At 47.5% G+C, this 21,512-nt stretch overlaps 1 protein-coding gene across 14 annotated transcripts in view; it reads left to right on the top strand.

Moving 5' to 3' along the window:
* KANSL3 (KAT8 regulatory NSL complex subunit 3) overlaps nucleotides 1–21,512 on the top strand; it is a 37,687-nt gene that overhangs the window by 3,177 nt on the left and 12,998 nt on the right. For 10 of the 14 annotated variants that reach the window (XM_033100842.1, XM_033100841.1, XM_033100838.1 and 7 more), the window contains exons 3-15: nucleotides 838–1,008; nucleotides 9,652–9,742; nucleotides 9,862–10,047; nucleotides 14,831–14,962; nucleotides 15,200–15,316; nucleotides 15,551–15,652; nucleotides 15,756–15,827; nucleotides 16,865–16,939; nucleotides 17,084–17,241; nucleotides 18,844–18,907; nucleotides 19,305–19,505; nucleotides 19,679–19,835; nucleotides 21,219–21,296. In XM_033100842.1, the coding sequence (XP_032956733.1) occupies nucleotides 838–1,008; nucleotides 9,652–9,742; nucleotides 9,862–10,047; nucleotides 14,831–14,962; nucleotides 15,200–15,316; nucleotides 15,551–15,652; nucleotides 15,756–15,827; nucleotides 16,865–16,939; nucleotides 17,084–17,241; nucleotides 18,844–18,907; nucleotides 19,305–19,505; nucleotides 19,679–19,835; nucleotides 21,219–21,296 (1,604 nt within the window). The remainder of the gene's footprint in view (nucleotides 1–837; nucleotides 1,009–9,651; nucleotides 9,743–9,861; nucleotides 10,048–14,830; nucleotides 14,963–15,199; nucleotides 15,317–15,550; nucleotides 15,653–15,755; nucleotides 15,828–16,864; nucleotides 16,940–17,083; nucleotides 17,242–18,843; nucleotides 18,908–19,304; nucleotides 19,506–19,678; nucleotides 19,836–21,218; nucleotides 21,297–21,512) is intronic. The other 4 variants (XM_033100847.1, XM_033100846.1, XM_033100845.1 and 1 more) reach the window with 1 other exon arrangement.

Raw genomic sequence — 21,512 nt, 5'->3', positions numbered from 1 at the left:
CAGTAGGGTCATCGAGGTCCAAAAGTTAAAGGTGATGTTTGGTAGACAGCCATTAGACCAGTTTGATTGGCAAGTATTTTGGGTGACAAAGTTGGTGATAAAGGACTCTTATGGCACTAGAATTTCATAAACAACATTTTAAAATATGAAAGCTCCTTTAGCTGTCCATTCCATTTGTTCTGTTGTAGGCTCCTTTCACAGTGAGTTAAATAGCTAAGGTGTCCCCATTCCAAGTGCTCTGTCTTAGACAATCATAGGCTTTCACAGTATGCAATTAACTACCTGTTGACTTGCTAGTGGAAGGAGAAGTTCCTGTGAATAATTTAAAGCTCTAGCCCAGCACTGTTCAACAGAACTCGCTGCAATGACAGAAACGCTCTGTGTCTGTAGCCACTAGCCATTTATGTCTTTTGAGCACCTGAAATATGGTTAGCGTGACTGAGGAACTGAATTTTTAATTCTGTTTAATTTTTATTTATTTAAATAGTTGCGTGTGGCTTATAGCTGTTGTATTGGAAAGTACATCTAGGCAATCAACTATTTGCTTATGGAATGTATTTGTCTTTTTAAAATAATAGCTGTTTGTCATTTTTTGCATAAACTCATTTTAAAACGACTTTGTGTCCCCCCTGCACATAAGAGTGTGTCGGAGGGCAGAGATCTGAACAAGTGTGGGAAACATGACTTTGGATCATAATTTTCTTGTGAATACAATGTGCTTATCATGCTTTAAAGCTGATTATATCAAAGAGATGTTTTTGGCAACCAGATGGTCATTAAACACTTGTGTTGTTTAAAGTCCGTGTGGCCTGGTCCTATTTTCTGGCTTGTTTACAGTGAATCAGATGTCCCAATAGACGTGGAGACAGTCACTTCAACCCCTGTGCCACTCTACGACAATCAGAAGGCACGCAGTGTGATGAACGAGTGTGAACGGCATGTCATCTTCGCCAGGACGGATGCTGACGCCCCTCCCCCCCCAGAGGACTGGGAGGAGCATGTGAACAGGTAGGCCGCTCCTCAGGGCTAGCGCTCCCTGCACAGCACACATGCTGCGGCACCGTCGCCACTGAGACACTCTTCCTGGGCGCTTCGTTCAGTATTTCATTTGCAGCCACACAGTGCTCTAACCCTGCGTGGTAACTGTCAGCTCACTATGTGGTGAGCTGCTGGACCGGAGGGCTTGCGTCGCAGCCATCAGTGCATCCCTGACACCTAGGACCCTGCCTGGCATACAGTAGGCATCGTAAACATTTACTGAATAAATAAGTGAATTAAATTTGATAGGTATGACTAACTCTGTAGTTTATATAGTGCAAGATATGATATGGGAGTTACCCAGATTACGAAAAATTCCTCAAAACCATTAAATAAAATTACAATTGTAAGATAACTGTTTTATATGGTCTACAACTAGAGTAATGAAAATGTTTTGGAATCCCCTGCAAAGCTAACATGTTTGATTTGAGTGGCTTTTAAAAATAGATTTGCGGTCTGCTTTTGAGGGAACACTTTGACCCCTTTTCGTGAGTCTGCTGGCTGGTTTCGTTCCCGTGCTTCCTACCGACCCAGGACTCCACACTCCTCTCCAAGTCCTGTCGTTGTTCATTTGGCAAACATCTGTTTATATTTTACTTAACTGCATGACAACTTGATGAAGTCAGAATTGACATACCATCCTATTCACACTTTAATGTGTACATTTTAGTATACTCGTCACCACAACGTGATGAACATTTTCATCACCCTAAAGAGAAACTCTGTATCCATTAGCAGTCACTTCCCAGTCCCTCCAGCCCTGGCAGCCACCGCTGTCTTCTGCCTCTCAGTTTGCCTGTTCTGAACATTTCACGTGACTACCATCTTGCAACGTGTCCTGTGTCTGGCTTCTCTCACTTAGCGGATTGTTTTCAGGTTTGTGAGCGTGGCAGCGTGAGTCAGCATGTCGTTCCTTTTTATTTCTAGGTGCTATTCCGTTGTGCGGATGGACCACATTTGTTTATCCATTCATCTGTTGATGGATGTTTGGGTTGCTAGCACTTTCTGGCTGTTGTGAATATGCTGCTGTTAACATTCACGTGCTTGTTTTTGTGTGGACACAAATTTTCAGTTCTGTTGCATGTACACCTAGGGCTGGGATTGCTGGGTCATACGGTAACTCCATGTTTCACTTCTGAGGAATGTCCAGACTGATTTCCAAAGGGGCCACACCATTTTACATTCCCACCAGCACTGTAAGAGACTTCTAGTTTTCCCCATCTTTGCCAACACTTGTTATTATGTCTTTTTCTTTATGAAAGAAAGTGGGTGTGAAGTGACCTGTCTTTGTGGTTCTAATTTGCATTTCCCTGATGGCTTTCTCTGTACTTATCTCCTTACACACTTGCCATAATGTTGGAGAGCTCTTGTTTTATAATAATGGCAGAGAAAGAAGACATTTGTTAGGAAGAAGGGTAGTGAAATTGCAGGCAGTTGTCATGATTCATGAGTCTGGGCGGAAGCAGGGGATGAGACGAGACGGAGCAGGTGCTCGTACCATCAAGGTCGCAGCTATTGATCGAGGAACAGCCCCACACCTTGGTTGAAGAGCTTTCGAAGACATTGTTTGGGATCTTGAATTGGAATTAACGTTGTGCCCTAAACAGGGACATGCTGTCCAGAGCTTCCGATAAGGAGGGAAACTGCTGTGAGTGAAGATCAGCTACCAGAATACCACCGGGCTCGGTGTCAGCAGAGCGGTTAATAAGGAAACACAATGGCAGCGGTAGGAACAAAAAGCTACCATTTGTCGAGTGCTTTCCAGGTGCCAGGCATCGTGCCAAGTGCTTCATGGGCCTGATCTCCAAATCCTCACAGGAGCTTCGAGGTAGAGCCCTTTTTCATCTCTTCTACAAGATGAAGAAAATGAGCGCGGGGTGGTTAAGAACCTCAGGTAGGAAGTAATGGAGCAGGAATGTGTCCGCTTCCAAAGCTGTGTTCTCGACTCCTCCCCTCTCCTCAAGGGCAGTAAAAAGAGACCAGTTAGTGGTGGCTGAATAAGGTGGCCCCACACGGTTATGTGTCCCTTTGTGGTGTCCTCAATGTACAGTCTCAGAAACTGCCTGGGAGAACTGCATCTAGGTTTTATCAGGTGACCCATGGTCATTATCAAGAGGTTTTTGGGGATTCTGTACATACAAAGTTGTCAGAGACTCATACATATGAATACCAGCTTTTTAATTTACAAGGAGAGAGATTGCTGCAAAGCAGAAGGGACACTGGCCAGGGCGCTGCCACAGTGGGGGAGGCTGGGAAGCCATCCTAGTCCCGAAGTGGATGGCCCCCTTTTGCAGCAGGGTAGCCGGATGCACCCATCTTTCTTCAGAGCAAGAGTGGACCGGGGCATGCCTTCACCTTCCCAGTCCTGTAGAGAAACAGGCCACATTCTTATCTTTGGCCTGTTTTTCTCCATGAGGACCTCCATCCTTCTGTTATGACATTACCACGGATTGATGTGATTAATTAGTACTCACTTTATCTCAGGTTATTTGTTTTTTAGTATTTGATGAGGTTTTGGAGGCCGCCTTCTCTCATTAGCAGCAGGCTTACAAACCCTCTCTTCAGGTGGGTCACTTTTGCACACCGCAGGTTTCATTGGTGATACTTCCAGGCTTCACTTCAGAAGTCATCATTTTATAACCTTGTCCTCGAACTCCGGATCCGTCGCCTGTTTGCGGCTTGCAGTCCGTTCCCTCTGCTCTGCTTATAACCACCTTGACTTGACTGTTAAATTGCAGCTTCTGTTCTTCCTGTATAAAATCATGTACAATTACAGTTTCCCACATCAAGAACTCGTGGGCTATGGGACTAGAGATTTGTTTTTCCTCAGAGCTTACTGATCTATCAGTGGAGTCAGAAACTTAATTTTCTTTGTGAGTGCCCTGTGTTTCCCTCTTAATTATTTCAGTAGAAACTGCCTTCAGATAACTCTCTGTATATAGAAAATAAAGATAAAGCCCCCCTCCCCCCAAAACAAGTGACTCTGAACTTTCCTCGTAATGCCTGATACTTTGTGAATGTGTAAATATCCCTCATGCCTGATCAAATTGTCTAGATCAGGGACTAGCAAGCTGTGACCTGTGCACCACATCGGGCCCGTTGCTCGTTTTTGTACGGCCCGTGAGCTAAAAATGGTTTTCACGTTTTTAAGTGGTTGGAAAAACTCAAAGGAAGACACGTGAAATTTAAATTTCAGTGTCTGTCAGGCAGTTTTATTGGCCCACAGTCATGCCCATTCATTCAGGTGTTGTCATGGCTGCTTTTGTACTTCAACCACAGAGTTGAATAGCTATGACAGAGACCACATGGCCCACAGACTAAGGTATCTACTATCCCCGTCCATTATAGGACATTTGCTGACCTCTGGTCTAGACCGTGTTCCTGTGTCTGCATGCCAAGGTCATATGACTCGGAGAACCACTGAGAACGATTTATATTTCACTGAAGTAGTAATATTGTCCTGAAGAAGTTGGACCAACTTTTTCTTTTTTTTCCCAAATGTTTCTCAAATGCCAAGTTTAATTAGATGCACAACTTTTGAAAGACATTCAACAAAATACTCCTGACACATGATACATCTCAGCATTGCTCAAATGGATTTTAGGACATTTCCAACATTTCAGTAAAAGAGTCTAGTGTCCTAAAGCAGGTTGTCTTATCTTAGAAATCAGAATGTCTCTGAATTCAGCCAAAAGAAACCCATTCTCCTTTTCTGAATTTGCCTTAATTATATTTCTCAATATTGTATGTATCTATCTATGTATCAATCTTAGGTTGGATGTTTGAAATTTTGAGTCCAAGATCTTTGGGTTGTTTATTTCTCCTCTTTCATTTCTTCCCCTCCTTTCCCTTTCCCGTTATTCTTTCTTTTTCCTGGTGTTTAAGGAAAGGATTTTTATAATCTGAAAAAGTAAGTGTGACCTATACTGTCTCTCTGATGTTCTTTGTCTCTCCCTGTTAGACTTCTGGTTTTAAAAAAAGTCCTTTAGACATTTTAATATTGAATTCGTCTCCCTTGCAAAATTAGTCTCTATCAGAGAAAGAATAATTCCCTTTGAAATTATCAGGCTTTTCTAGGACCAATATAACTTTCTGGCTGCTTTGGATAAGATGAGCCAGAGGTCAAAACCTCTTAGGTTCAATCAGAGGACCAAGAATATAAGATTATCTGCTCTCATCTAAGAAATGAAGAATCGGCATTTTTGCACTCATGAAAATTGATAGGTTTGGGGGGGTGCACTGACTCACCACAGTTCCCAACAGCTATTAGACTGTTTAGACTTGTATTTAAATTCTGTCTCCTGGTTTTAAAACTTTCCTCAATTATGTCTTGTGCATGCTGTTTATCTTAATCTCAGGTCAGATTTTTCTTCCCGCTACTTAATTTCCCAGCCTCCCACGAAGCTGACAAAATACAGAGAACGTTTCACTTCTTAGAATCACTTTGTTACCGATCCAGGAACAACCCCAGAACTTTCTCTGGGATTTTAGACTGTCAACGTTGTGGTTTTTCTATTTAATTTCAGCTGTCATTGGCATGTGGGAATCATTCCTAAATAGCTTCCTAACCCCCTCCCATTTTGTTCACATCGTTTCCCTTGCTCCCGTCATTTTGAGTTTCAGAATAAATATAGAGTAAGAAAAACAACTGGAGAAAACATCCAGTTATATAATAAAGAACGGGAAGTGCTATTGATGCCTCTTAAATAGGTTATGCTTCGTAAGTACATTCTACCTCATTTGCTGTCCTTGGCATAAAGCTTGCAATGTGATCAATAGGCTTTGATTATCAATGAGCACTACTCCTGCGGTAAGGCTGCAATGTAACCCCACTCTCAAGATGTCGCAGGTTCTTTACCCATATTATTTTCACAGAACTGGGAACTGGAAAATTTTAACACAGTAGCCTTTGAGCTTCCATTTCTGCCTCTGGAAATTTGTCCTACAGAGTTGCACAACCATAAGAAGGTCACTGTATGTGTGTGTTGGGGACAGGAAGGGTGTCACTGCAGCTTTTCATAAGAGCAGTAAAAGGGACACAACCTAAAGGCTCACCACGGTAGAACCGGCCAATAAACAAAGAGGTGTATTAATAATGAAATACATCCATGTATCTCCGAGAACTTGTTAATCCACCTGCGACCACCTGGTCTCCTGGCATCACCCCCAGACCCTCAGGCCCACCCGAGACTCAGTCTGCATAAGAGAGATACGTGTGTGTGTGTGTGTGTGTGTTGTGCATTGAAATAATGTGAACCAGCTGCTCCCCACAAACCTCCTGGTCCCAGGGTACCCTGAGTCCTGAAACTGAGTTGAAGCTTCCATTCCCTGCCTCTCAAGTACAAAATCTCTGAATATTAAACTGCAACAAAACCAGACTGGATCCTGATGAAGTAGCAGGAAGAAGCCAAGAGAACTAGGGGAAAATAAGAAAGAGGACAATTCTGGGGGCGGACGGGTGGCTCAGTTGGTTAGAGCGCAAGCTCTGGACAACGCGGCTGCCGGTTCGATTCCCACATGCGCCAGCGAGCTGCACCCTCCGCAACTAGAATGGAGTCAATGAGCTGCCCCTCAGCTCCCGGGTGGCCAGATGGCTCAGCTGGTTGGAGCGCGTCCTCTCAACCACAAGGTTGCGGGTTCAACTCCTCGACTCCCGCAAGGGATGGTGGGCTGCGCCCCCTACAACTAACAACGGCAACTGGACCTGGAGCTGAACGGCACCCTCCACAACTAAGACTGAAAGGGCAACAACTTGACTTGGAAAAAAGTCCTGGAAGTACACACTGTTCCCCAATATAGTCCTGTTCTCCTTCCCCAGTACAATCTTTGAAAAAAAGAAAAAGTACAATTCCAAAAACCTAAGACTGCTTCTCGTATCTACAAGGGGGTTAGGAAAGGGTGGGAGCTTTGGAGTTAAGAAAGGGTGTAGTGTGGCCAGGAAAGGAGAAGGATCTGTGCCTGTGGGTTTGAACAGCTCTCGCAGCTTCTGTTTCCATCATAAGCATAGCTCAGCTGCGAGGACCTTCGAGATCATCTTGTCCAGGCTGTTACACAGGAGATGAGGGCACATGGTCATCTCTCTGTTGCAGAGCTGGTGGGGACCTGGCCCCCTGTTAGTGTCTCCTGGACCGTGGAGCTGTGGTCGATTGTAAAACTGGAGATTGTATTTTACAGGAGAAGACGTTGGACCATTCTTTTCCTCCTTTCTAGAGGGTGTTTACTCCAAGGGGCAGTTGTACAGAGTGAATTACAGAGGGTAGTTGTCCCCCTCACATAGTGACTGGGCCATGCTCTCAGTGTTCTTAGAGACAGGAGCTGTACAAAATAGGTGCCTCCTGGGTGGGGTGTGATGGGAAGGAGGCCAGTCGGCTGTAAAGTAAGAGGCATTGACATCATTTGGCCACCTGGTGTGGTGAAGGGCTCGACTCACAGTCACTGGAAAGCCACGTTTCAGCGTCCGGCTGCTCGGTCCCCATGGACTCCATGTGGTGGAGGGGAGGGTTTGAGTGTGCTCAGCTGTTACAGGACTTAGAATGTCGGATGCACACATTTCACACATACTGGGTCAAGTCCCTACTGTGTGTCAGACACTTGCACAGGCTGGTGTGGGATCTAGCACTTAAAACCGACAGGTCCCTGCCATCTTGGCCTTCACATTCTAGCAGCGGGAGCCAACGAAACAATACATACAGTGGGTAGAACGTGGCTGGAGAGGGGGCAGGGAAGCTGGGGTCACAGTGGGGTGTTGACAGTTTTAAATAGGGGTGAGTCAGGGGACCCCTCCATGGAAAAGGACTTCTGAGCATCGGCCTGAAGGATGTGAAGAGGGAGCCGTTGTCCCAGGCAGAGGAAATGGCTGACTGGCCGCCGTGGTGCTGGAGCATGCTGGGGGTGGGGCTGTAATCCTGTGAAGCCTGGAAGTCCCGGCCTTCAGAGGGTGACGCCCACGCCCACAGCAATGACTTCTACTTTTAACTGATTGAAATGGGGCCACTGAGGGCTTTGAGCAGAGTGACATGATCTGACTTAGGTTTTTTGATTGATTTTTTTCCAAAAGTGATTTTCCAAATTGATTTTCCAAAAGGTTGTACTAATTTATATTTCCAGCAACAAAGTATGGAGGGACCTATTTTCTCAACACCCTCACAACACAGAGTAGTATTACACTTAATTTTTACTCATTTGGTAGACGAAGCAATGTTTTACTATTTTAATTTCTGTGTTTGAGTTTGAAAGGAGTCGACTATACTTTTTTGTATAAACTGCCTTTTCATATTTTTTGCCCATGTTTTTGTTTTGAGTATTTTCTCTTTTTCTTAATTTTCTATTTTAATGAAATGGCACTTATTTTTCCATTGTGTTTTGACTTTATTTATGATCTTTATTTTTTCCTTTACGGAAGTTTGAAATTCTTACATGGTTGAATTATCTTTCTTTTATGGATTCTAGATTTTTTAGGTCATACCTACACAGGCCTTACTCATTCTAAGGTAGATAGGTAGATATCACTATTTTTTTCCTAGAATTTTAGTAATTTTATTTTTTGATCTTTAACTTTTTGTTCCACTTGAAATTTATATTGCTGTGAAGAGGGGTGCGTAGGGGTCCGGGATTCTTTTTCCAGTTGGCGCCTGGCAGTCTCAGCCCCACTAACTTTATCCCCACTGGTTTGAAATGCTGCTTTGGTTGCATTCCACATTCTTGTTCAGGTCTGGTACCCACTTAAAAGAGTTTTTAAAGGTAATCTAATCACCCAGTCATTTTTACGGCTGGGAGATTTGGTAAACAAATATTGATTGGGCGTCTTCTATACCTTTCTCTTAGTGTTCTTAGGAAGATGACTGCCCAGAGTTGGGGTATCAGAGTAATTAAGATTGGCAGGAATGGGGTCGCGGGGACTTTAATAAGCTGCACCTCACTGTGGGGTGTGGCAGGTGGGAACAGCAGTGAGACAGGTTTCTAATGGCAGGGGTTCCCAGCTGGGTTGGAGGAGGACACGTGCCACCAGCAGGGTAGGAGTGCACGCCCGCTGCCTGTGCTGGGCTGACGCAGTGTTAATGGAACAGACATTCAAAAGTAAATTTGATAATTGTGTGATATACAGAAAAAATATACACATGGAAAAGGGAGAGAGGTTAGTGTGGGGTGGAATATTAGGGAGTGGGAGAATAGCCACTTGGTTTGCTGTTTTTCTGTTCTACTTTTGTTCCTGAAGCTAATTTAAGTAGGCCTCTTATTTTAGCCCGAGGTTTTAGTACACTAAAATGCTTGCTCATCTTGTCTGCTGTTTTATGTGAAATTCGAGTATGTCTGCAGTACAGCCATGCTTTCATTTACTAATGTATTATTTTAGCTGCCAGGTGAATAATTAGCTTGGCTGGCACAAAAGACTCCATTGTGACTGGTTCTGCCTTGCGGTGCTGTGGTGGCCTCACGGCAGAGCTGGGATCAGGGGCTGGCTCTGTGCTTTAGCTCAGTGGTCTTGGACTAAGCGCCTTCGAGTTGCCCTGTTTCGTAGCGGCAGCAAAAGATATAGCATAACCTTTGTGCAGTGTGTGCATGCGTGGGGAGCATCTGGGGTTTAACTTTAACTCCTTGGAGTTTCTCTTGCAGGACGGGCTGGACAGTGGCCCAGAACAAGCTATTCAACAAGACCCTCAAAGCATTGCAATCTGACCGGCTTGCCCGCTTGGCCAACGAAGGGGTGAGGCTCCAGAAAGCTGCCTGCGGTGGGCTTTCCCTAGTTCAGGCGTCACTGGCTGGCTGACGTGTCCCCCCACCCCCAGCTCCTGACAAGGTAGCCCTCACGTTTTGTTACTCCAGGCTTGCAACGAGCCGGTGTTGCGCCGCGTGGCTGTGGACAAGTGTGCAAGAAGAGTACGGCAGGCCCTGGCGAGTGTGAGCTGGGACACCAAGCTGACCCAGTGGCTGCACACCACTCTGGTGGAGACCTTGAGTCTGCCCATGCTGGCGGCCTACCTGGATGCTTTGCAGACGCTGAAAGGGAAGGTAAGGCTGTGCATGACTGGCGTCTGCCCTGTCCTGGGGTAGCCTGCCTTTGCTGGGGTTCTGGGAGTGTGGCTGGACAAGGTCATTGCCAGGTCAGCCTGGAGGCCATGGCTGAATCTGCTACTGAAAATGGGAGACGTGGTGTCCTTTCTTGTCTTCGTCTGGTGTAAACAGCTTCGGCTCCACTGTCTCCAGGATGAGGTGTGGGGCCTGAAAACCGGAGTACACTTCTAACCTCTGCAGTCCCGAGCTGTGGTTTGAGTCACCTCTGAGGTGAGAAAGGAATTATCACAGAGAAGATGAAGAGTTTACCAGGGAGGAATGTTGAGAAGGGGCAAGAAGCAGCCGTGTGCTCAGTGCAGGGGTCGGCGGTGGGGAGGTACCCACGCAGGGGGCCGGTCGCATCTCCATCTGTCATCATGGATGAGCCTTCAGTAGCAAGACTTGCACTTCAATAGTTCTCTGCAAAATGTATCATTACATTTCTCTGCTTTTTCACTGAGGTAGTATCACACAAAGTTAAACTGTTTTTCTTCATGATTCTACTTTGTTGTGATTTCAGTTACTGCCCTGGGCTTTGTTCAGGGTGGTGGAATGGGGTGCTCAAGGCTGATCCTACTGCTGTCACTAACTGGCTGTGTCACCTGCGTTAGTGTCTCAGTTCCCTTCTGTGTAATCTAACACCTAGCTAGGATTTTTGTGAAAATTGAATCGGCTAATATTCTGAGATAGAATGCTCGGTACAAAATTTGGTTCATAGTGAGCCCACGATTTACAATGATGTAAGTGGTGCCGTCATGGGTTCTTGAAATGTTTAGTTTTGGTCTGTACAAAACAGCCTCAGACGACTTGGATTGATTCAGTTCTTAACTTTTTTTTTTTTTTCTTTCTTCTGCTTTGCAGGAAGCTGGCCCATTTTGTTGCTATGGTTTGCCTGGCCAATAGCTTCCCCCAGTCATATCCCCCCAATTTTCAGACTCATTGTTTCCCACCTGTTTTTCAGTTGAAGGGTGCTGAGTTTGTTTGAAAGCAAAAGAAGACTGGTTTAGTGCACAATAAAACAAAACTCAGGACTAGAAACATGAATGATATGTATACACGGTAGGAAATTTGACATTAACTCATTTATTCAACAGATAATTTATTTTGCACCTGTAATGTGCCAGGCACTGAGGTGAGCAAAACAGAAATGCCCCTACTCTGATGGAGCCTGTTTTTTGTTGGAGAGACAGCCCAGACGTCCCCTGTCCTCTTCTGCAGCAGATTCCTGGGCCCAAGAGGTGAATGGCGGGTGGGCCTGGGCACATGTGGGGTGTGGGGCCAAGATAGCACCCCAACAGAGAGTGTTTCAGTCATTTTAACTGTCTCCATGGGAGAGGTACACACAGGCGCATGTGGTCTGGGGGTGTGTGCGTCCAGAATCCCACTTCTCTAGTGACTCCTTCCTTCGCACGGCCCCCGGACTGCGATGTAGTCCCCCTCGCCCCACTTCCACATTGAAGTTTACTGCCTGGATGTTCCCAAGTGAATGAGGTGGCGTCCAGGTTTTATGAGCGCCACAGACGTCTGGGGGGTCTCCAAAGGTGCGCACAGTGCTGGTGGCCCAGCCGCCTGCCGGTCGAGTGTGCGTTAGTGGGAATGGCGGAGGGCATGCGGAGAGAGGCCGTGCTCTCAGCAGTCGTCCCTCTACCGTCAGACTCTCACTGTCCCGTGACTCAGCGTCACAAGAAGTACTTTGGTTGTTTCTCACAACTTTTCATGTGCCTGCTGGATGAAAATGCAGGGGGGATTGGCTCCTGTTCTTGGCCCGGCCCCTCCATTAGATCCGCCGTGAAGGGAGCAGAGAAGGTACAGACCCAGCCTCTTCACTGCTGAGAGAAGCAGTGCGGGAAAGACTTGGGAGCTCGGTCTGCTGAGCTCCCAGCACAGAACAGGGCTACTGATTAATAATTTCTAAGTCTTCTGCATTGACAACGTGAGTTTCAAGGCTCTGTCCTTTCAGAGGTGCACTCTACTGCTGGATAAAAGCTGTTAGACTCTATCAGATCATATCCTCTGCCTCAAGGTGGTGAGGGGCATAGAGTTGTAGAGTAAATTACAAAGAAATGGCCAGTTTGCGGTGAAGGTCCTGTGCAGTTTGGCCCTGGTCTTTGATCTAGCCTTCCGTCCTCCTCCCTTACTCGAACTCCGACTTCAGGCCATCCGTGCCTAGAATAAGCCTCACACATTCTTTTGTTGTTAACTCTTTAGTTTTTACTATTTTTTTAATTACAGTTGACCTACAATATTCTATTAGTTTCAGGTGTGCCACATAGTGGTTAGACATTTATATACCTTATGAAGTGTTACCCGCACACGTCTAGTACCCCATCTTATTGACTATATTTCTTTTGCTGTCTGTACTTTCCATCCCGGTGACTGTTTTTTTTTTTTTTAGTGAATAAAAGACACCGATTTTACTGGATAGAATGGTTTCCTAATGAGAGAAAGAGTGAATTTGCTGCCTTACTTTTGAAGCACAATTCACAACCTTTTAGAAAATTCTTTCCAACGTTGTCACCCCATCTCTCTCCAATCATTTTTGATAGGTTCAGCCATGCAGAACTAATAGTTATTAAGGGGAGAAGTGTGTGCCAGGTATGCATCTGGTTAAACAGAGCATGACTAATATACCTGGAAAACTAAGATGAGTATCAGAAAAGAGCGATGTAGTACATGTTGAAAAATATGTTAACTCCTTTCCCCTGATGATTTCAAAGTTTTACCAGAACTTGTTTATTTTTGTATACTTTGTGACTCAGCTAATCGTTCAGTTTATTGGCTTTTAACCAATAGCCTTGAGAATCCAGTTGCAGTCTGAGTCATTCAACATCGTAATTTGGTGAGAACCTTATATCCCAGATAATAGAATATGCCTTTGCATATAGGAGCAGTGTAGATGATTGAAAGATTTAAAAAGTGGATCAGTTTAAGAAAAGTTATGAAAAGGGTGTTAATTTATTTGAAGAAGTGAATAAGAGAACTGTTTTGTCATTTTCAAGTAGGAGGATAATTACTATGGGAAGAACTGAGAATAACCTAGCAATTTTGAAGAAAGGAGACACCAATAACTAATTGTTCAATTATAGAAAAAGAGAAAATTTTCATGAAACAATTTATGGAAATCAATTTAGGTGATGGCTTTTTAAGTATGACATATGATCAAAGATTAGAGAACGAAAGACCATCACAGAAGATGAACAACTTCCAAATTTACTTCAGATCATATTGGTCAGTTCTAGACACGATAGTGTGTCCTAGGCTAATAACTGGGTTATATAGGGTTAAAAACCGGTTTGAATTCAGCTTCTTTAAATTCATTTAAATTCAACGCCAATGAATTCAGAAGTCATTGAACAAGTACTAATAATTTGTAAAAGTGCGGTTGCTATCCAGTGTTAACTCCCTTCCTTCTTCCTCAGTCACTTCCGGTTACTATTTGGTAACTACCAATTTGTATTTCTTAATCCTTTCCCCTTTTTCACCCATTCCCCATCTCCCGTCCCATCTGGCAACCATCGATTCTCTGTGTCTATGAGTCTGTTTCAGTTTTGTTTGTTCGTTTATTTTGTTTTTTAGATTCCACATATAAGTAAAATCATACGGTATTGGTCTTTCTCTGTCTGACTTATCTCACTCAGCATAATACCCTCCAGGTCTATCCATGTTGTCACAAATGGTAAGATTTCGTTCTTTTTTGTGGCTGAGTAATGTTCCATTGTATATATGTACCACCTCTTTATCCATTCGTCTATTGATGGATGCTTACGTTGCTTCCATAGCTTGGCTATTGTAAATAATGCTGCAGTGAATATAAGGGTGCATACGAGCGTGTATCTTTTGAATTAGTGTTTGGATTTCTTTAGATAAATACCCAGGAGTGGGATTGCAGGGTCATAAGGTGGTTCTATTTTTAATTTTTTGAGGAACCGCCATACTGTTTTCCATAGTGGCTGCAGCAATCTGCAATCCCACCAAAGTGCACGAAGGTTCCCTTTTCTCCACATCCTCGCCAACACCTGTTGTTTGTTGATTTATTGATGATAGCCATCCTGATAGGTGAGGTGATAGCTCATTGTGGTTTTAATTTGCATTTCCTTGATGATTAGTGACGTTGAGTGTCTTTCACATGTCTGCTGGCCATGACGCCTTAAAGAGCACTATTAACATTTTGGCGTATTAATATTTTCTTCCTGAGTGGAGATAATTTTTATACTTTGTTTCACCTTGAACATTTTAGCAAAATTATGCCCCTACATTATTACAAATTTTTAAAAACATTTAAAATGAACCCTTAATAACTAATCATGTAGATAATTTGCTTAACCACTCTCTTACATATGTATTTAAGTAGTTTCCACTTTTTGATTGTTAACTGAAAGTGAATTTGTCTTTTTCCAAACCCCCTGCTGTGTGTGTGTGTGTGTGTGTGTGTGTGTGTGTGTGTGTGTGTGTTTCTGATATATTTTGTTAGGAAAGGTTCTCAGAAGTAGATTCCTTTTGAAGAAGGGAGTTTCCTGATACCTATCCAGGTTTCTTTCCAAAGAACGATACCCATCTGCCCTCAGTGCCGGAGGCTCACCTTTCCGCCACGCACTGGCCCGCGCCTCTGCCCCTGAGGGAGGTGTGAAGGCTCAGCTGAAGTCTGTCTGCTCACAGTGGGACTCTGCTGCCGCCTGGTTGCTGCTGGTGGGCAGGTCTCCTGCTTCGCACTGGAAGCACCTTTGCTCTTCCTGGCTTCTAGATCCCTACCTTGATTGACCGGATGCTTGTGTCGTCCAACACGAAGACGGGGGCTGCAGGAGCTGAGGCCTTGTCTCTCCTGCTGAAGAGGCCCTGGGACCCTGCGGTGGGGGTGCTTTCTCACAACAAACCGGTGAGTCGCACGGCTCAGGACTTCACCGCGGCCCGTGGAGTCTAGAATCTGGTCTTAGAACTTTGGCAGGAGGGGGATAAGTGGCTTGTTTAACTTTCCATTAATAACTGGGTGTTACAGTCTTAACGTAGTTTCATGAGCAGATCAGCACTGGTTGGGATGGGAAGGCCTGGGGACACTTGGGGTCTCCCGGAGGGACACTTCACTCCCGTTCTCCGGTGGATTCTTTCTCCGCAGAGCAAACTCCCGGGCTCCCCGCTCATCCTCGTCGCCTCCTCTGGGCCCTCCAGCTCTGTGTTCCCCACCTCACGTCGTCACCGGTTCTGGCAGTCTCAGCTGTCCTGCTTGGGCAAGGCATGTGTGGGGACCAGAGGAACTGTCCTGTGTGGGCATGTCGTCTTGGGGTGCTGGGCAGACAATGCAGAGGGGGTCCAAGTGGATGAGCTTAGAGGTGGAGCTTCCACAGCTTCGGTTTTGTTTGGAATTCAAAGGGTGCTTAGCCCAGTTGAAAGTTTAGGGTAGTTAGCAGATCTGAGAGAAGACTTGAAACTTACCTCTGCTGGCGTGGCTGCCACTTCCTTCCATTAGGTCATCCCTGTCGCCACCCACCTGCTGAGCAGTGGAAGTGGGGTCGGGGTTCTGCAGTGTCTTGAGCACATGATCGGGGCTGTGCGAAGCAAGGTGCTGGAGGTGAGAGCCCCTGCCGGCGTGTGCACGGCACCCCAGCCTCTGGGCTGGCTTTGCAGCCAGCGGCGGCCTCCTGGCTTACTGTCTTCTCTCTCTTCCCACAAAGATTCACAGCCACTTCCCCCACAAGCCCGTCATTCTGATTGGCTGGAATACAGGAGCTCTGGTGGCCTGTCACGTAAGTCATGCCCACTTTCTTGGAGGTTGTGCTGGGATAAAAGACTGCTCTGAGAGCCACGCGGAGTCCCCTCTTGGCTGCAGGCCTTGTGCTAGCTGCTGCACCTACATGATTACGTTGTAAATGCTAGAAGATGAAACAAACTTACAGGGGGCACAGACTAGCGTAAAAAAGCCGTTGGGCCCTCACCCTGCTTTACCAGTGATCAACTCATGACCTGGCCGTTTTCATCTTACCCCTGCCCACTTTCTTTCTCTACAGATACTTTGAAGAAAATCCCAACTAACGTATCATTTCATTTATATGTATTTCAACATGTGTCAATGGGAAAAAAATTCCCTTTCCCCCCCAAACATAAGTACTATTCTCGCACCTAAAAAAAACAACCAAAACAATAATTTCAGCAGGAAATATTTTTACTAGCCTGGAATTTGCTGTCCTATCCCTTTCTGAGTCATCAAGGAATCTTATCTTTATTATTTTCCACATGTTTGTGTATATGTTAGTTTGTGTAAGGGTCTCTGACCTGTCCAGAGCCCCGGTTCTCAAGCAAATCCAAGTCAGCGAAGTCTGTGCTACTTTGTGTGATCTGGTCAGTATGACGTCTCGGGCCATGAGACAGAAAGCCATTTCCTCATGACCCTGGTCCCAGGATGGCAGGACTCCGTCAGTGACTGTTCTAAGAAATTTGGGGTGTCTGGGAGCTACCAATTAAGTTGAGAAGGGAGACATTTCTTCATTTAAGGGAGTAGAGCAGCATTTGTGTCCTGGTTGTGTTTGCTGGACGTGGAGGAAAAGGCAAGCAGGAGGCCTCTGGCCTGGAGTTGGGATGGAAGTGTAAGAGCTACCACCCTGTGGTCCAGGCCCAGTTCTCCAGGTGGCAGCTCCTTATGGAACAACTCATCTGTGTGCTGCGCCATTACTGCTGCCGCTGTGGTTGGTTCTCCTAGGGGTTAGGATGGGAGGAGACGGCACTCGCTGGGTTCGGGGTAGGATGAAGCAGTTGACCTTGAGACAGAATGTTCTGTCATGTCTAGGTGTCGGTGATGGAGTACGTCACTGCAGCTGTCTGCCTTGGTTTCCCTCTGCTCACTGTGGATGGCCCCAGAGGGGTAAGCCTGGGCGCCGCTGGTAGCTGGGCGGGGAGCGTAGGCAGTACATGCCTCGCCCAGGCTGGCGCGCAGGAGACTGCGGCGGCGACCCCGCCCGGCCCGGCAGCCCGCGCTCAGCCAGTCGTGGCCCTGTGCCTATTGCAGGATGTGGATGACCCCCTCTTGGATATGAAGACTCCAGTCCTCTTTGTCATTGGTCAGAATTCCCTGCAGTGTCACCCTGAAGCCATGGAGGACTTCCGGGAGAAGATTCGGGCTGAGAACAGCTTGGTGGTGGTTGGGGGAGCCGACGATAATCTCAGGTGGGTGGGCCCCACAGGGCTGCGAGAGAGCCGTGCTGCAGAGATGCCTGTGAGGCTAAACCTGAAAAGGGGTGTTAAAATTTTTTTGTTTACATTTTTAACTAATTCAGATTTGTAAAATGTTGCAAAATTAGTACAAACATTTCCTATATACCGTACACCCAGATTTCCCAAATATTAACCAACATACAATTCTCAAAGTTAGGAAATGAACACTGACCTGATACTATTGTCTAATCTGCAGACAGAGCTCGTCAGATGATATTGGTGTCATGTCTCCTCCGCCTCCATTAATTTGATACCGTTCCTCAGTCCGTCTTTGTCTTTCATGACCTTGATGGTTTTGAAGACTTCTGGTCCATTGTTTTGTAGACTGTCCCCCAAGTTAGGTTTTTAACATTTTCTTACGATGTGGTGGAGAAGAACGTTTGTAGCAGGAATGTCACAGAGGGGAGGTGCCCTGCGTGCACCCACGTGGGATACCTGACGTTGACCCGTCTTATCACTGTGATGTTGACCTTGATCACCGGTTAAGGTGGCACCTGCCAGGTTTCTCCACTGTAAAGTTACTGTTTTCCCTTTGTAATTAGTAGTTGTCTTGTGGGGAGAAGACACTTTGAGACCCTGTAAATATAGTCTTTGTCTTCATGGTTTCACTGGGATCGGCATTTCTTTGCATGTTGTTCCTACTGAGGACAAATGTGAACACAGATCGTATTTGTATCAAGCACCTTTTCTATATTTTTGGAGTATGAACAGCCAGAGTTTGGGAGGGGTTTTACGAAGGCCCCTGAGTCACTGAGCTGGCCACTCTTCCTTAAAGTCTGTCTAGTCCTTGGATGTCCTTGGATGTTCGGGGCCATGTGTTCTTATAAATGCATCTTATAAATGCATCACCTCTCATGCTGTTCAGACAGACGGGGACAGTGAGGCCACCACCGTGAGGCTGCTTAGGGGACAGGTTGGCATGGTGCCCAGAGCACTGGACTGAAAACTGGACCTCCATTTAGTCTCTGTCCTTGGCTAAGAAGCTCGGGTAAATCACTTACCCTCTGGGACTCACTGTCCTCATCTGTAAAATGGGGTGTTACACAAGGTCAGAGACCAATAACCAGTATATCGGGGTCTCAGAATTTGGGGGCTCTGGACGTGCTCCACGCTGTCACGTAGTGCCCTGTTTCTCTCTGCCCACACCCTGCAGTCAGAAGGCAGGCTCTCAAAGAGGGCGGTGGTACCAGCTCTAGGCATTTCTCTTAACCTTCAGAACTAGCGTTTGGCCCCTTTTCCTCCCATCCTGTGAATCTCATTTTAACAGCACACAGGAATCTTGGGGTCTGGGCCCATGTTGGGGGACTTCAGTCTGTGAGGCCATAGCTCTGGGACTTCTGGAGCTATGTTCTGTGCAATCCCCCAACTTCATGAGTAAGGTGTATGAGTCCCCATGTTGTAGATGTGGAAACTAAGGTCCAGAGAGGTTGTGATACCGCCTGAGGGCTAACGTAGTCCTTCCTGGGCCTACAACACCCCCGACACAGAAGAGAGATCCATCCTGAGCTCCCTGTGGGGCCATGCAGTGTTCACGGCCTCCTTTTTGTCTCCTAGAATAAGCAAAGCCAAGAAGAAGTCAGAAGGGCTCACTCAGAGCATGGTGGACAGGTGCATCCAGGTACGCCGGTGCTGTGCGTTTCCTCGCTCAGTGTCCTTTAATGGAGCCGTTTTAGCCTTGGCTCGTTGGCAGCAGCCTCTGGGCTCCGAGCAGGAAGGGGGTGTCCCCCGGCGCCTCTGGTAACCCTGAATCATAAGCAGTGAAGGGGGAGAGAGGGAAAGAAAGGAGGAGAGGAACGAGCTAGGAGGTGGGCGGAGCCTCAGGAGAAGGAGTTGTTGGGGGTGTGGGGGCGCACGGCCACCTGGGTGCCCCCTCACAGAGGCTCCTGCTTTAGGCATGAGGGGAGGGACTGGCCGCTCTGACGCCAGCGCCAAAGCAAATCGGCTTTAGTCAGAACTGTCGGGAAGATCCCTGTTCTCCAGATGGGAGCTCAGGCGTCCATCCCTCTTTACACCAGGATGAGATCGTGGACTTCCTGACTGGCGTGCTCACTCGCTCCGAGGGGCACGTGGGCACCGAGCCTCGGGACCAGGATGCTGAGAAGAAGAAGAAGGCCCGGGACATGGCCCGCAGAGACCTGGCCTTTGAGGTCCCCGAGCGAGGCAGTCGACCTGCCTCGCCAGCTGCCAGGCTGCCTGCCTCCCCGTCAGGCTCGGAGGTAGTGTGGCGGGGAGGGGACACTGTGCTGGGGAGCCAGGACCACGGAGCTGCTGCCTCCACTTCCCGGGGATACCTGAGCACCTGGCCAGTGCTGTGGGCCTGTGGGGTCCCGAGGGAGAGTTCCTGACCCAGACAACAGCGGCTCGGCCCTTGTCCTTCTCCCCTCCTCAGGATCTTTCCAGTGTGTCCAGCAGCCCCACCTCCAGTCCCAAGACCAAAGTCACCACTGTGGCCTCTGCCCAGAAGTCCAGTCAGGTGGGGAGTGCTCAGCTGCTGAAGAGACACGTGCAGCGGACAGAAGCTGTGCTGACCCACAAGCAAGCCCAAGGTATTGGGGCCTGGCCCCGGGGCCTCTCTCGGGCTCTGTCCTCTGCACTTGACTTCATGTGGCCATTGGCAAGTGTTGGTATCAGCTTTCTCCAGGGGATGTAGGAGGCAGCTTCCCACATTCTGCCCAGGCAGAATTAGGTCGACACGAGTACAAGGGCTGGGTCCGGGGTAACGCACCACGAGAGACCTGTGTGTGAGTGGGGCTGCGTCGTCCCACTGGGGACTTGGCCTTGGCGTTCTGGGCCCCTGGTCTCGGTGCACTGACTACACGTGTGCTGGTCTAACTCCCAACCGGGGCAGGCCTTGCCCGGCCACCCCACACACACATCATGTTGGCAGGTGATTGGCTGAGTCACCAGATTCTACGGCAACTCAGCTGGCCTCCTGCTTTCTGTGTTTTGTCCGTGAAGAGTTAAGGTTTCCACACCGGGACTCCGGTGAGGTTTATCAGGGGTCTCTGCAGGTGGGGTGGGATCAGGCTTGGAAATGTTTGTGTGGTTAAGACTAGAGTTTGGCGGTCAGTGAGTGCTACGTAAGAATGTGGGGGGAGAGAAACAGTGGCTCTGCCCTGGCCCTCCTTTGATCCACTTGGGCGGCCCTGAGGTGAGGCCTCAGCGCGGGTGTGGGCTGTGTCCAGAAGCGCGTCGTCAGGATCAAGAACGAGGCTGTCAAGGCGAGGGACACAGAGGTGGCAGGGGGCTGGTCGGCTTGCGTGCTTCCTGTGTTTCCTTTAGTGGAGCCGAGGGGCAGGACATGAACGCAGGCCTCTTAGGAGGTGACGCTGACAAGGAGCAAAGTGTGAGTGATTTGTGAAGGCAAGAAAGAGGCCAGGCCCCAGGCCCGCGTAGTGCTCTGTGACCTGGATCTGGGGAGTGGTGGCCAGAGCCAAGTTCTGGGTGGCCAGTGGTGTCCCCTCCGGCTCTCGATGAAGAGAGAGCCAGTGGTCTCCGGCGCTAACGGAGGGATGATTACAGTAGTCGTGAATCTAAGGCGTTCTGGAAGGCTGATCAGTGATCTGTGTCTGAAATGGGACCAAGAGTGTCACGAGGAGAGCAGCAGCCGTAGCTCCTGGCTTTGGCCGAGCTCGTAGGCCAAGGTGCCGATGGGAGCGATGTTTGTGGAGCCCACACTCTGTGCCACACCCTCTCCTGACACCTACCTGTGGCTCCGTGGACCTCTGCGGCGAGGGCCTCACCAGGCAGGAGCGTCTAGTATTGTCACCCTATAGTTGGCTCCATGGAGCTGCAGACCCATGTAGTAGTTCCAGGAAAACCCTTGTTGACCATTTTCTAAAACTTTTTCCTATCTTTTTCGTACTCCTTCTTGTTTTCTCCTTTCCCTGGCTGGCTGTGATTCTGTAATTCTTTCTGATTCATTCCAGCACAGTTTGCTGCTTTTCTGAAACAAAATGTGCTGGTGAGGAAAGCTCTTCCTCCTGGTACCTCCTCCTGTCTCTTCGGTGAGTATTGCTCTCTCACCTCCTCCCTCTGCCTCTCCCCGACCTGGCCTCTCTCTTGTCCCTGCTGGTGTCCTTCTGTCCTTTTCTCTCTGCCTTTTTCTATCTTCTGGGTTTTTTTTTCTGACTTCTTTTGGTCACTCCAGCCTTTGCTTTTTCTCCGTTCTTTCTGTTTGTCTCCCATGGTGTTTCTCTTTTGTCTCTGCCTGTGGTTCTTGG

This window comes from Rhinolophus ferrumequinum (assembly GCF_004115265.2).
Source record: "Rhinolophus ferrumequinum isolate MPI-CBG mRhiFer1 chromosome 13 unlocalized genomic scaffold, mRhiFer1_v1.p Super_scaffold_3, whole genome shotgun sequence".
In the NCBI taxonomy this organism is placed as follows: Eukaryota; Metazoa; Chordata; class Mammalia; order Chiroptera; family Rhinolophidae; genus Rhinolophus; species Rhinolophus ferrumequinum.
This window is presented reverse-complemented; position numbering and strand designations above follow the sequence as displayed.